The following is a 10,843-nucleotide window of genomic DNA, read 5'->3' as shown; positions in this document are numbered from 1 at the left end:
TTTCGGTGGAGAAGTTGTTTTCGTCTGGGTCCAACCCTAATTGGTATAAATACATGTAAAAAATATTATTTTTGTAACGTTTGACATAGGGAGAGAACAGAGCCGCCGTGGAGGCTGGGTTTCATCTTTCTTTCATCAAACATAGTGAATTTGTATGATTTGTTGTTTGGCTACCATGTCTATATGGAGCTAAACTTAACGTTCTACGGTTGTGGTTCTTCCATGACTATTGTTATCCGGATATTTATTTTAATTTCTTAGTTTGTCATATTGGTTTATTTATTCAATCTTGCGCTTAATTATTTGATTTCTTGATCACCAATTGAATACTATCTACGAATCTAGAATTGAACTCGAAAGTGAGAATTCCAGATTGCATATAGGATTGAGTAGAGCAAGTTCTTGAACCTACGCATCGGGGAACAAATTCTCATTTAGGATAGACATATGCCTAATTTCCTTGCTTGGTTGAAGTACAAGAATTAAAAAGTGCGTTCTTGTTAGTTCTTATTCCATAGACATATAGGCGCTAGGTTAGCTTGAATAGGCGGGTACGTGTAATGACCCTGTCGATTGTTATGAGAGTACGAGCTCTGATCCCCTATCAACTACTTCACCGATATCTATTTCTGCCATGGTTTCTTGCCGGGAGGGTTCGTTTTGTGTTTCAGAGTGTTTTGGGGCACTTAGTCTCTAAATGAGAGCTTATGTCTTAGAACTTAGGCCGTAGTTGGAACATTGTGAAAACGGCTCCGAAATGGAGCTTCGTCAACTCCATTAGCTTCGTGAGGTGATTTTGGGCTTAGGGGCATGTTTGGATTGTTTTTGGGAAGTTTGTAGCTCATTTATGCTTGAAATGGCAAAAGTTGAATTTTTGATGTTTCGGGCCGGTAATGTAAATTTTGATATCGAGGTCGGAAGTTGGAGTAGGTCCGTAATGTTCAATATGAGTTGTGTGCAAAACTTGAGGTCAATCGAATGTGGCTTGGTTGGTTTGGGCATCGATTGTAAAATTTTAAAGTTTCAAGTTCTTAAAGTTTGGATTGGAATATGATTGGTTTTTTTAGCATTGTTTGAGGTTATTTGAGGGCTCGACTAAGTTTTTATGGTGTTTCAAGATTGGATGGCATGTTTGGTTGAGGTCCTGGTAGCCTCGGGTGAGTTTCGTGTGTTTAAAGAATCAAATATTGAAGTTGAGTTGTTATTGAAGGGATCAATCAACTAGTGTTTTCGCACAGGCAGTGGAAGGCCCGCAAGTGCTGCCTCATAGAAGCGAGGATGAAATCGCAGATGCAGCCACTGTCTTGGTAGCCAATAGTCGCAGGTGCGGTGAAGGAACCACAAAAGCGGACACGAACCTGCGGATAAAGAATCGCAAAAGCGGTGGCAGGTCACAGAAGCTGACATCTTAGCCGCAGAAGCGCATCCACAGCTGCGGAGGAAGGAGCACGGGTTTGAACTCTATAGTTTAATGAAAACTCGTAGATGCGGAGTCTCTATTGCAGAAGTTGGACCACATATGCGGTCCTTGGAACGCAAAAGCGGAAATCGATGGCAGAAAAGGGCAGATTCGTGGGTTGAAATTTCATATCACAAAATTCAGTTTGGAGCTCAATGGAAGGCTGCTTTTTTGAGATATTTTGAAGGAGAGATATTGGTTAACTAATCTGAAACTCAATTTTGATCATATTACATTAATCTATTGTTGTGTTCTTCATCTAATTAAGGAATTTGAGGGTGGGAGTTTGGGAATTGGTGGAAAATTTCCCTAATCAAATATATGAGGTTTGAGTGGGAATTAGATGTCGGTTTTGGATGATTATTGCATGAATGAACTCGTGAGTGAATGGGTGTTCATAATTTGTGACTTTTACCTGATGCCGAGACGTGGGCCCAGGGAGATTTTTGGGTGTTTTTTTTTTATTTTCTTGCCTTTGCTTTGAATTCATTAGCTAAATTAGTTGCTTGTAGCTATATTTACGTTATGTAATTGATTTGATTAGATTTGGGCCACTGGAAGTTGGATACTCGTGGCAAGAACGTGATTTCAGATTGATTTGAGCTTGGTTCGAGGTAAGTGTCTTGCCTAATCTTGTGTTGGAAACTCCCATAGGATTTGTGTCGTTTGATATATGAGCGTCGTACATGTGAGGTGATGAGAGCGTACATGGACTATTTGTTGAAAACCCCGTTTTCATTAAGCAAATATCTATTTTTCTTTTAATTGAGCAACACTAGCATATGTAATTATCTTGCTTAGGTCAGGGAAGCATGCCTACGTGTGTTAACTGTCTTAACTGGCTATCTGAACTCTGTGCATCATTTTTTAGTTAAACTTCCTGTTTTTCCTTGACTCGGACTTAGCCTAAATTGTGATTTTATTACTATACCTGCTATCTCTGTTTGGTTGAGTTGCATATTTTCTTTGGGACAATGAAACGGTATTCTAAGAGATTCCCCTATGCTACATATTTATATTGGGACTACACAACGATATTCCAGGAGATCCCCCTGCACATTTATATTGAAACTACGGAACGGTATTCCAGGAGTATCCCTGCACATTTACCTTTGGGACTACAGGAAGGTATCCCGGGAGATCACCCTGAACATTTACGTTTTGGACTACGAGACTGACACAAATCCTTGACAATATGGCAACACATAACCAAACTTGGCACTCAGAGGATACCACGGGTGGAATTGCATATGGTAATCCTTCCTTGACCAACATTATTAAGGAGAACCAAGAAAGAAATCAAGTATTTGTCAGGCTTGCCACCAACGTCAATGTGTTGACAAAGATGTTCACTGAAAGCCAAACAAAAAAGGTGAATGTGATGGAAGACGTTCAACCCACATCAAATGAGGATAATGAGGAAGCATATTATGTAAATAACTATGAAGGAGGTTATCAAAGGCAACCCTACCAAGGTTCAGGACAACAAAACCAATGGAGGCCTAAACCGCAAGGGCGAGGCAACCAACAGTGGCAAAATGGTCAAGGGAATTGGAGTAAAAACGACAACAACTTTTCTAATCGGTGTTTAAACCCCTATGTTCCACAAAAGGGGCAATATTCCAACTCTCCGCATCGGAAGGAAGATTCTTCAAGTTATTCCAAGTTGGAAAACATGTTTGAACGAGTTTTGGAAAATCAAAAAAGATGCGACACTTCAATGAGGAATATGACCGAGCTTGTGGTTTATCATGCCGCATCTATTCAAAATTTGGAGACAAAAATGAGAGATCTCTCAAGAGTGAAAAATCTGAAGAAACAGGGTACACTCCCAAGTGACATAATTGCAAATCAAAAATGTAGTAGGAGTAGTCCAACTTCTCATTGTATGGAAATCGCAACTAGGAGTGGGAAAATACATCAAGGAAAGAATGAACAAGTGGACGAAGTGGAAGATTCCGAACAAGAAGTCGAGGCACAAGTTGAGGTGCCAATTGTTTTTGAATCTGTAATGGTCTTAGAAGAAGTGAAAATTCAAGAAGTGAACCGGGAACAGGTTGAGGAAAACGTGAAAGGGACACCAAAATCACTAACATCGATTCCTAGAACTCCTCCTCCTTTCCCTCAAAGACTTGATAGGAAGGTTGATGATAGCAAACTTGAAAAGTTCTATGACATTCTCAAGAAATTATCGGTGAATATTCCATTTGTGGAAGCATTTCAAGAGATGCCGGATTTTGCCAAGTATTTGAAAGACTTGATCACCAACAAGAGAATTACCAAGAATGAAGTGGTGAATGTGACTCACCGAGTCAGTTCCATCTTTGCAACAACGGCCGTTCAAAAGAAAGAAGACCCGGGAGCTTTTACCATTTCATGCACTATTGGGGTGCGCGATATTGCAAGATCTCTTTGTAAAAGTAGGGCTAGAATCAATTTATTGCCTCTTGATATTTACAAGCAAGCATGGTTAGGTATGCCGAGGCCTAGAAGTATGAGGTTGCAAATTGTCAATCATTCAATAAAGAGACGGATGGGTATTGTTGATGATGTTCTTGTGAAAGTGGGGAAGTTTCTCCTTCCCCCCGACTTTGTGATCCTTGATTGTGTTATTGACAAAGAAATCCCTATCATCTTGTGGAGGCCATTCCTTGCTACTGGAAGAGCACTTATGGACTCGAAACGAAATGAGATCAAGTTCTGAGTTAATGACGAAGAGGTTACCTTTCAAGCAAGTAAGGGTATGAAGTTTCCACATGCATATGAAAGCATCTAAGTCATTGATGTTTTCAATGAGGAATAAGACACAATCAAGATGAACATGAAAGAACAATGCCTTGGTGAGGCATTGGCGGCTATTTTGGTAAATTTTAATGGTGAAGACATAGAGGGGTACATGGAACTGGGGATTTCATTAGAAGGACGGGTCCTACAGCTATGCACCAAAGAAACTTCTCTTCATTCAGAGAATAGAGTCACTCCTCCCGCCAATCCTTCAATTATTGAACCACAACAGCTTGAGATCAAGCCACTTCCACCGCATTTGAGGTATAAATTTCTTTGCTCTGATGAAACTCTACCGGCAATAGTTTCTTTTTGTTGAATGATGTGCATCTAGAACACTTGTTGAATGTCTTGAGGGAGCATAGTCAAGCCATTGGGTAGACAATAGCGGACATCTGAGGGATTTTCGCCGGAATTTGTGAGCACAAGATACAATTGGAGAAAGAGAGCAAACCAAGTGTGGAACATCAAAGAAGGTTAAACCCTTCTATTCAAGAGGTGGTACAGAAAGAATCATCAAATTCTGAGATTTCGGGGTAGTCTACTCCATTGCTGATATTTCTTTGGTGAGTCCGGTGCAATGCGTGCCAAATAAAAAAGGCATGACCTGATTGAAAATGATAGAATGAGCCCATCCTGACGCGAATAGTGATTGGGTGGAGAGTTTGGATGGACTACGGGAATCTAAACAGTGCTACTTGCAAGGACCATTTCTATATTCCTTTTATTGATCAAATACTTGATCGGCTAGCAGGAAGGTCAATTTATTGCTTCTTGGATGGATATTCCAGCTATAACCAAATCAACATCGCATTGGAAGATCAAGAGAAGACAACATTTACATGCCCATATGGGACGTTTTCCTTTAGCCGTATGCCATTTAGGTTATGCAACGCCCAGCCACTTTTCAACGGTGCATGATGTCAATCTTCTCGGACATGGTGGATGATTTCGCAGAGGTGTTTATGGATGACTTCTCTATTGTGAGTGATTCCTTTGAGCATTGTCTTGACAATCTTAGGCAAGTGCTCAAAAGATGTGAAGAAACAAACCTTGTGCTAAACTAGGAGAAGTGCCACTTCATGGTGGACAAAGGCATTATTTTGGGCCACAAGATTTCCAAACAAGGCATATAGGTTGACCGGGATAAGATCGAAATCATTTCCATGCTTCCTTCACCCAATTTAGTAAGAGGTGTCCGAAGTCTTTTGGGGCATGCCGGCTTTTATAGGCGTTTTGTCAAAGACTTCTCAAAAATTCCAAATCCCATGTGCAACCCCCTTGAAAAAGATGCAAAGTTAATATTTGTTGAGAAGTGTCTTAAAGCTTTTGAAGAGTTGAAAGAAAAGCTCACCATGACACCTATTATTGTCCCACCCGATTGGTCCATTCCATTTGAACTCATGTGTGACGCTAGTGTGGTAGCTATTAGGGCGGTTCTTGGTCTACCGCATCACAAAATCCTTCACTTGTATATTGTGCAAGCAAGAAACTTAATGGTGCTCAAATGAATTACGCCTTGACTGAGCAAGAACTTCTTTCCATTGTCTATGCTTTTGAAAAATTTTGAGCTTATTTGTTGGGGTCAAAAGTGATAGTTTACACCGATCATGCTGCTCTTCTATATCTTATGGTGAAGAAGGATGCCAAACCAAGATTGATTTGGTGGGTCCTTTTGATGCAAGATTTTGATTTTGAAGTCAAGGACCGAAAATGGACAGAAAATTCAAGTTGCGGATCACCTATCTAGGCTTGAAGAGGCAGGGAGACAAAAAAAAGAACTAGAAATCAATGATGCCTTTCGAGATGAGCACATATTGGCATTGTCTAGCACATTCGCTCCTTTGTATGCCGACATCACTAACGTTTTTGTTAGTGACCTTGTTCCCGATGGATTGGAAGCTTATCAAAATAAAAAGTTCTTGCAGGAGTGTGGGCAGTAATATTGGGAGGAAACCTTTTTGTTTCGTATTTGTTCCAACAACTTCATTCGGTGGTGTGTTTCGGAAGATGAGGTAATTCCAATTCTCAAAGCATGCCATGATTCACCTGTTGGGGGTCATCATGGATGAAACCAGACAACAGCCAAAGTTCTTGAATGTGGCTACTATCGGCCATCGATCTACCAATATGCAAATCAATGGTCAAGGTATGCGATCAATGTCAAAGACAAGGGTCAATATCTAAAAGACATGAGGTGCCTATGAATTTTGTGATGGAGGTCGAGATCTTTGATGTGTGGGGGATAAACTTCATGAGCCCTTTTGTGAGCTTTTATGGCATGAATTACATCTTGGTGGTTGTGGACTACGTCTCCAAATGGGTTAAGGCGATCGCCTTTCCAAACAATGAAGCAAGGAGTGTGACTGCATTCTTGAAGAAGAACACATTCACGAGGTTTGGTACCCCAGGGCCATCCTTAGTTATGGTGGTTCTCACTTTTGCAACCAGGCTTTCACCGGGCTGCTTGAAGAGTATGGCGTAAAGCACAAGGTGGCCACAACTTGTCATCTTCAGATGAGTGGTCAGGTTGAAGTCTCTAACAGGGAAATCAAAAACATCCTAGCAAATAGTGTCAATGGAAATATGACTGACTGGTCAAGGAAGCTAGATGATGCGTTGTGGTCATATCGCATGTCATTTAAGACTACCATTGGCACCTCACTGTACCGGTTGGTTTTTAGTATGAGGTGTCACTTTCTAGTGGAGCTTTAACACAAAGCCATGTGGGCCTTAAAGAAGTTGAATCTTAACTAGGCCGAAGCTGCTAACATGAGAATGACACAACTCAATGGGATTGAAGAATTCCGTCTCCATGCCTATGAGAGTGCAGCCATGTATAAGTAGAGAATGAAGTTTATACATGACAAGAAGATCCTGAAGTGGAAGTTATATTCTGATGACTTGGTCACACTCTTCAACTCAAGAGTTAAGTTATTTCCGCAAACTCAAATACAAATGGTCTTGCCCATTCAAAGTTGTGAGTAGGTCCCTGTATGGTGCTATTGAATTGGAGTCGGAGGATGGAACTCAAACTTTCAAAGTGAATGGTCAACGAGTCAAGAATTACCTCGGTATCACGTGAGAAAGGCATTTGATAGAAGAATTTGCTCTAAAGGATAGTCCAACAACAACTCCACCACTGAATAGCCCAAATGGGGTCAACATCGTCGTGCCATAACGTTAAAGTAAGCGCTTCTTTGGAGGCAACCCATGTGTGGTAACACTATTTTGATAATGTATACGGTGAAATAGAAGGGTCCAATTTCTCGTCATAGGGGGGCCTTAGAAAACCATCTCGAAGTCTCGAGACTGCAAGTCTATGGTCGAGTTTTCTCCATCAAGGTTCGTCGACGCTCGACCTAAGGACAATGCTGACCACGGCTGTGATAGAAATGGGGAGTTCCAAGGCATGAAGCTACAGCCGACAAAACCTGTCAGGCTACTCTGAGACTGCATCATAGCATTAGCTAAATGTCCCATCTCCATAACTTTGTAATAAATATATTTTGTACTATGTTGAGATAACCTTCCTATATAAAGGGAATCCTTACCATTTTGTAAACCCCTGTTGCCTCTGTTGCTCCAGTCACTCTACAAGAAATATACAAGAACATTCTCTTTGCTCTTTAACATACTCTCTTGATATTTTTGCTTTCATTTATTATCTCCATTATTGTTCTTCATTTATTGTTTATCATTGGCCATAAAGAGCTTCTGTTGATTTTAGTATAATTGTTAGCCATATCACGATTACCTTCGATAGATCCCTGTCTAGCTTCGGAATCGACCTCGAGGCCCTGGATCGACAAGCTCGAGGCCCCGATAATTTACCCATCGGTTTGTTTATCAATTTTTCCTTTGTTCTTGTTTCGTCTCTAAGTATCACATACATAACATCAACTGCTTAACAAACTACCATAAAAATAGATCACGTATTTTTAGAATCTCATAATCAAAATTAATTGTTATTAGCATTTTCACATAACGCAAGTTATCTTGCACACCTGTTCTTGTCCAAGATCTTCGATTTCAGTTTGAAATGTCTAACTCAGTGACTAGAGGTGAAAACAACAACCTTGAGGACCGCGAAGAAAACGGTGTGGATGCTCTAGGTGTTGGTTTGCCACCGTGAAACCATGGGGATGCACCGGACCTAATACCCATGGACACGGTCTAACGCGATGCTCAACAAATCGACATAAGCTCGCACACTAACTAGAGTGTGCACCTAGGAGATCAACAAGAGGCTCAGAAAACCCAACTAGGGAAGAACGGGAGGTTATCCTCCACATTATTTTTGAAATGTTGCAGGCACAAAAACTGGCTATTTCCCAGTTGCAAAGTCACCAGAAAACTCCCAGCACGGTAGCACCAGGGACAGCTACCCCAGCCGAACAGGTACCGGAGAGATCGACCCATAACGAATCGATGACCGAGCCTGTCATCGTAAAATTGCTCAAGGACCTCACCAGAAGGATCGAAAAGGTGTGAAAATGATAGAAGCCAATGACTAGAAGGTCGAGACCTATAACTCCAGGTTCGACCAAATTCTGGGCATGCCCCCGGTCTTCGAAGGTGTGGATTCGAAGAAGTTCATACAAAGGTCGTTCCCGGAGGAAGCGGCTCCGAAGACCTTTCCAAAGAAGTTCAGAATGCAAGACCTCCCACAATACAACTGAACCTCGGATCCCAACGAGCGTGTCAAGTCCTACACCTGTGTAGTAAAGGGCAACGACAGAAAGGATGGGGAGATCGAGTTTGTCTTACTAAATAAGTTCAGGGAAACACTCTCGAATGGGGCCATGATGTGGTATCACAACCTAGCTCCTAACTTCATAGACTCATTCTCCATGCTATTAGACTCCTTCATAAGGGCGCATGCCGGTGCCATAAAAGTAGAAACAAGGAAATCTGACATTTTCAAGATCAAGCAGAAGGAGAGCGAAATGCTGCGAGAATTCGTGTCTCGGTTTCAAACGGAATGAATGGAACTGTAGACCTTCACTCAGGGTCTGAATGAACGAAGCCGTATGGCTTCAAAACAGCTGAAGTAGAATCTTGTTGAGTATCCCAACATGACATGATCAGACGACTATATCCTATACCGGTCGAAGATTAGGGTCGAAGACGACCCGCTAGGAGCCCCATCGGGCTCAGTATACCCAAACAGGCTTCTGGCGAAGGAGCCAAAGCCAAACAACGAAAGATATCAGCCATACATTAAAGACAAAAGGAACGCCCGAGGCGCAATCCACCTCGCAACGGTCGAAGGATAGAACGAGGACCGAATCATCGGGGACTCATCAACAGAGCCGGATTCGATACAAACACAGAGCCAATGGAGGCACCTCGCTTATTAGAGTACAACTTCAACGTTGATGTGTCAGACATCGTGTTCGCCATCAGCAGAATCAGTGAAGCCGAATGGCCCAGGCCTGTTCGGTCGGATCCTTCACAAATGAATCATAACTTATTTTGTGAATTCCACAACACGCACGGCCACAAGATCGAGGATTTCCACTAGCTCCAAGAAGAGGTAGCTCGACTACTTAACAAAGGTCATCTACGAGAATTCCTTAGCGACAGTGTCAAAAATCAGTTCCGGGAAAGAGAGATAGACAACAAGAATGAAACAAATGAGCCACAACATGTCATTCATATGATCTTGGGAGGCATCGATGCCCCACAGGAGCCCGTGATGAGAAGGAAAAAAATATCCATCACCAGAGAGTAAATTAAAGAAGTTGTAGTTCATTGTTTTGATTCAATTGGTTTGCAGTGTGATTCTTCTTTTTAGCGTTATTAGGTGAATTTCGAGTGTTCGAGCGAGTCTGTTTTATGATTTCAAACTTATTGGTATATTCGGGCGGGGCCTGGGGGGCCACAGGTGCTAATCGGATGAGGCTCGGACAAAGTTAGAACTTGGGAGGAATAGCTGAAGCTCCAAGTTGCTGTCATAATCGTACCTGCGCTTGGCCAGCCGCAGGTGCTAGCTTGTAGAAGCACCCAAGGAGGCACAGCCAAGGATCCGCAGGTGCGCCCCACGCTCCGCAAAAGCAGTACCCTGTCCATAGAAGCGAAGCCAGCATGCTTGGACACTTCCGCAGAAGCGGACTTTTGTCTGCAAAAGCGATGATGCAGGCGTGGCCGTGCGACCGCATGTGCGAGATCGCTGGAGGCAGTGAGGTCTCTTGTAAAATGGTACTTAGTCATTTTGGCTCATTTATTCCACTGTTGTGCAATTTTTGGATCTCTTAGTGAGGAGATTTTGCTTAGCACTCAGATGTAAGTAATTCCTATATAATGTGAGTTAAATACATAGTTTATGGGTAGATTATAACATGTAAATTAGTGAAAATTATGGATTTAGGTGAAAACCAAGGTTTTTGATAAAAATCTGATTTGACAACGAAATTCGTTATGGAATTCAGTAAAAATAATATATTTGAGTTCATGGGGTTATTGATAACAACTTTCTTCAAAAAATTTAAGAATCCGAGCACGTGGGCCCGGGGGTGAATTTTAGGGATTCTTCAAATATACTTGGGAGATCACATTGATAGTTAGAATATGAACTTTTGAGTATGTATTGATTTC

General features: G+C 41.8%; 1 protein-coding gene across 1 annotated transcript; it reads left to right on the top strand.

The window, feature by feature from the left end:
* Positions 1–2,654: 2,654 nt before the first annotated feature.
* LOC109238605 lies at positions 2,655–4,163 on the top strand. Its single transcript, XM_019405094.1, has 2 exons — positions 2,655–3,602; positions 3,687–4,163. Exons 1-2 carry the CDS (start codon positions 2,655–2,657, stop codon positions 4,161–4,163), a joined length of 1,425 nt encoding a protein of 474 aa, XP_019260639.1.
* The last annotated feature ends 6,680 nt before the right edge of the window (positions 4,164–10,843 follow it).

This window comes from Nicotiana attenuata, unplaced genomic scaffold (assembly GCF_001879085.1).
Source record: "Nicotiana attenuata strain UT unplaced genomic scaffold, NIATTr2, whole genome shotgun sequence".
In the NCBI taxonomy this organism is placed as follows: Eukaryota; Viridiplantae; Streptophyta; class Magnoliopsida; order Solanales; family Solanaceae; genus Nicotiana; species Nicotiana attenuata.
Note: the sequence above shows the minus strand (reverse complement) of the source record. Positions and strands in the feature narration are given on the sequence as shown.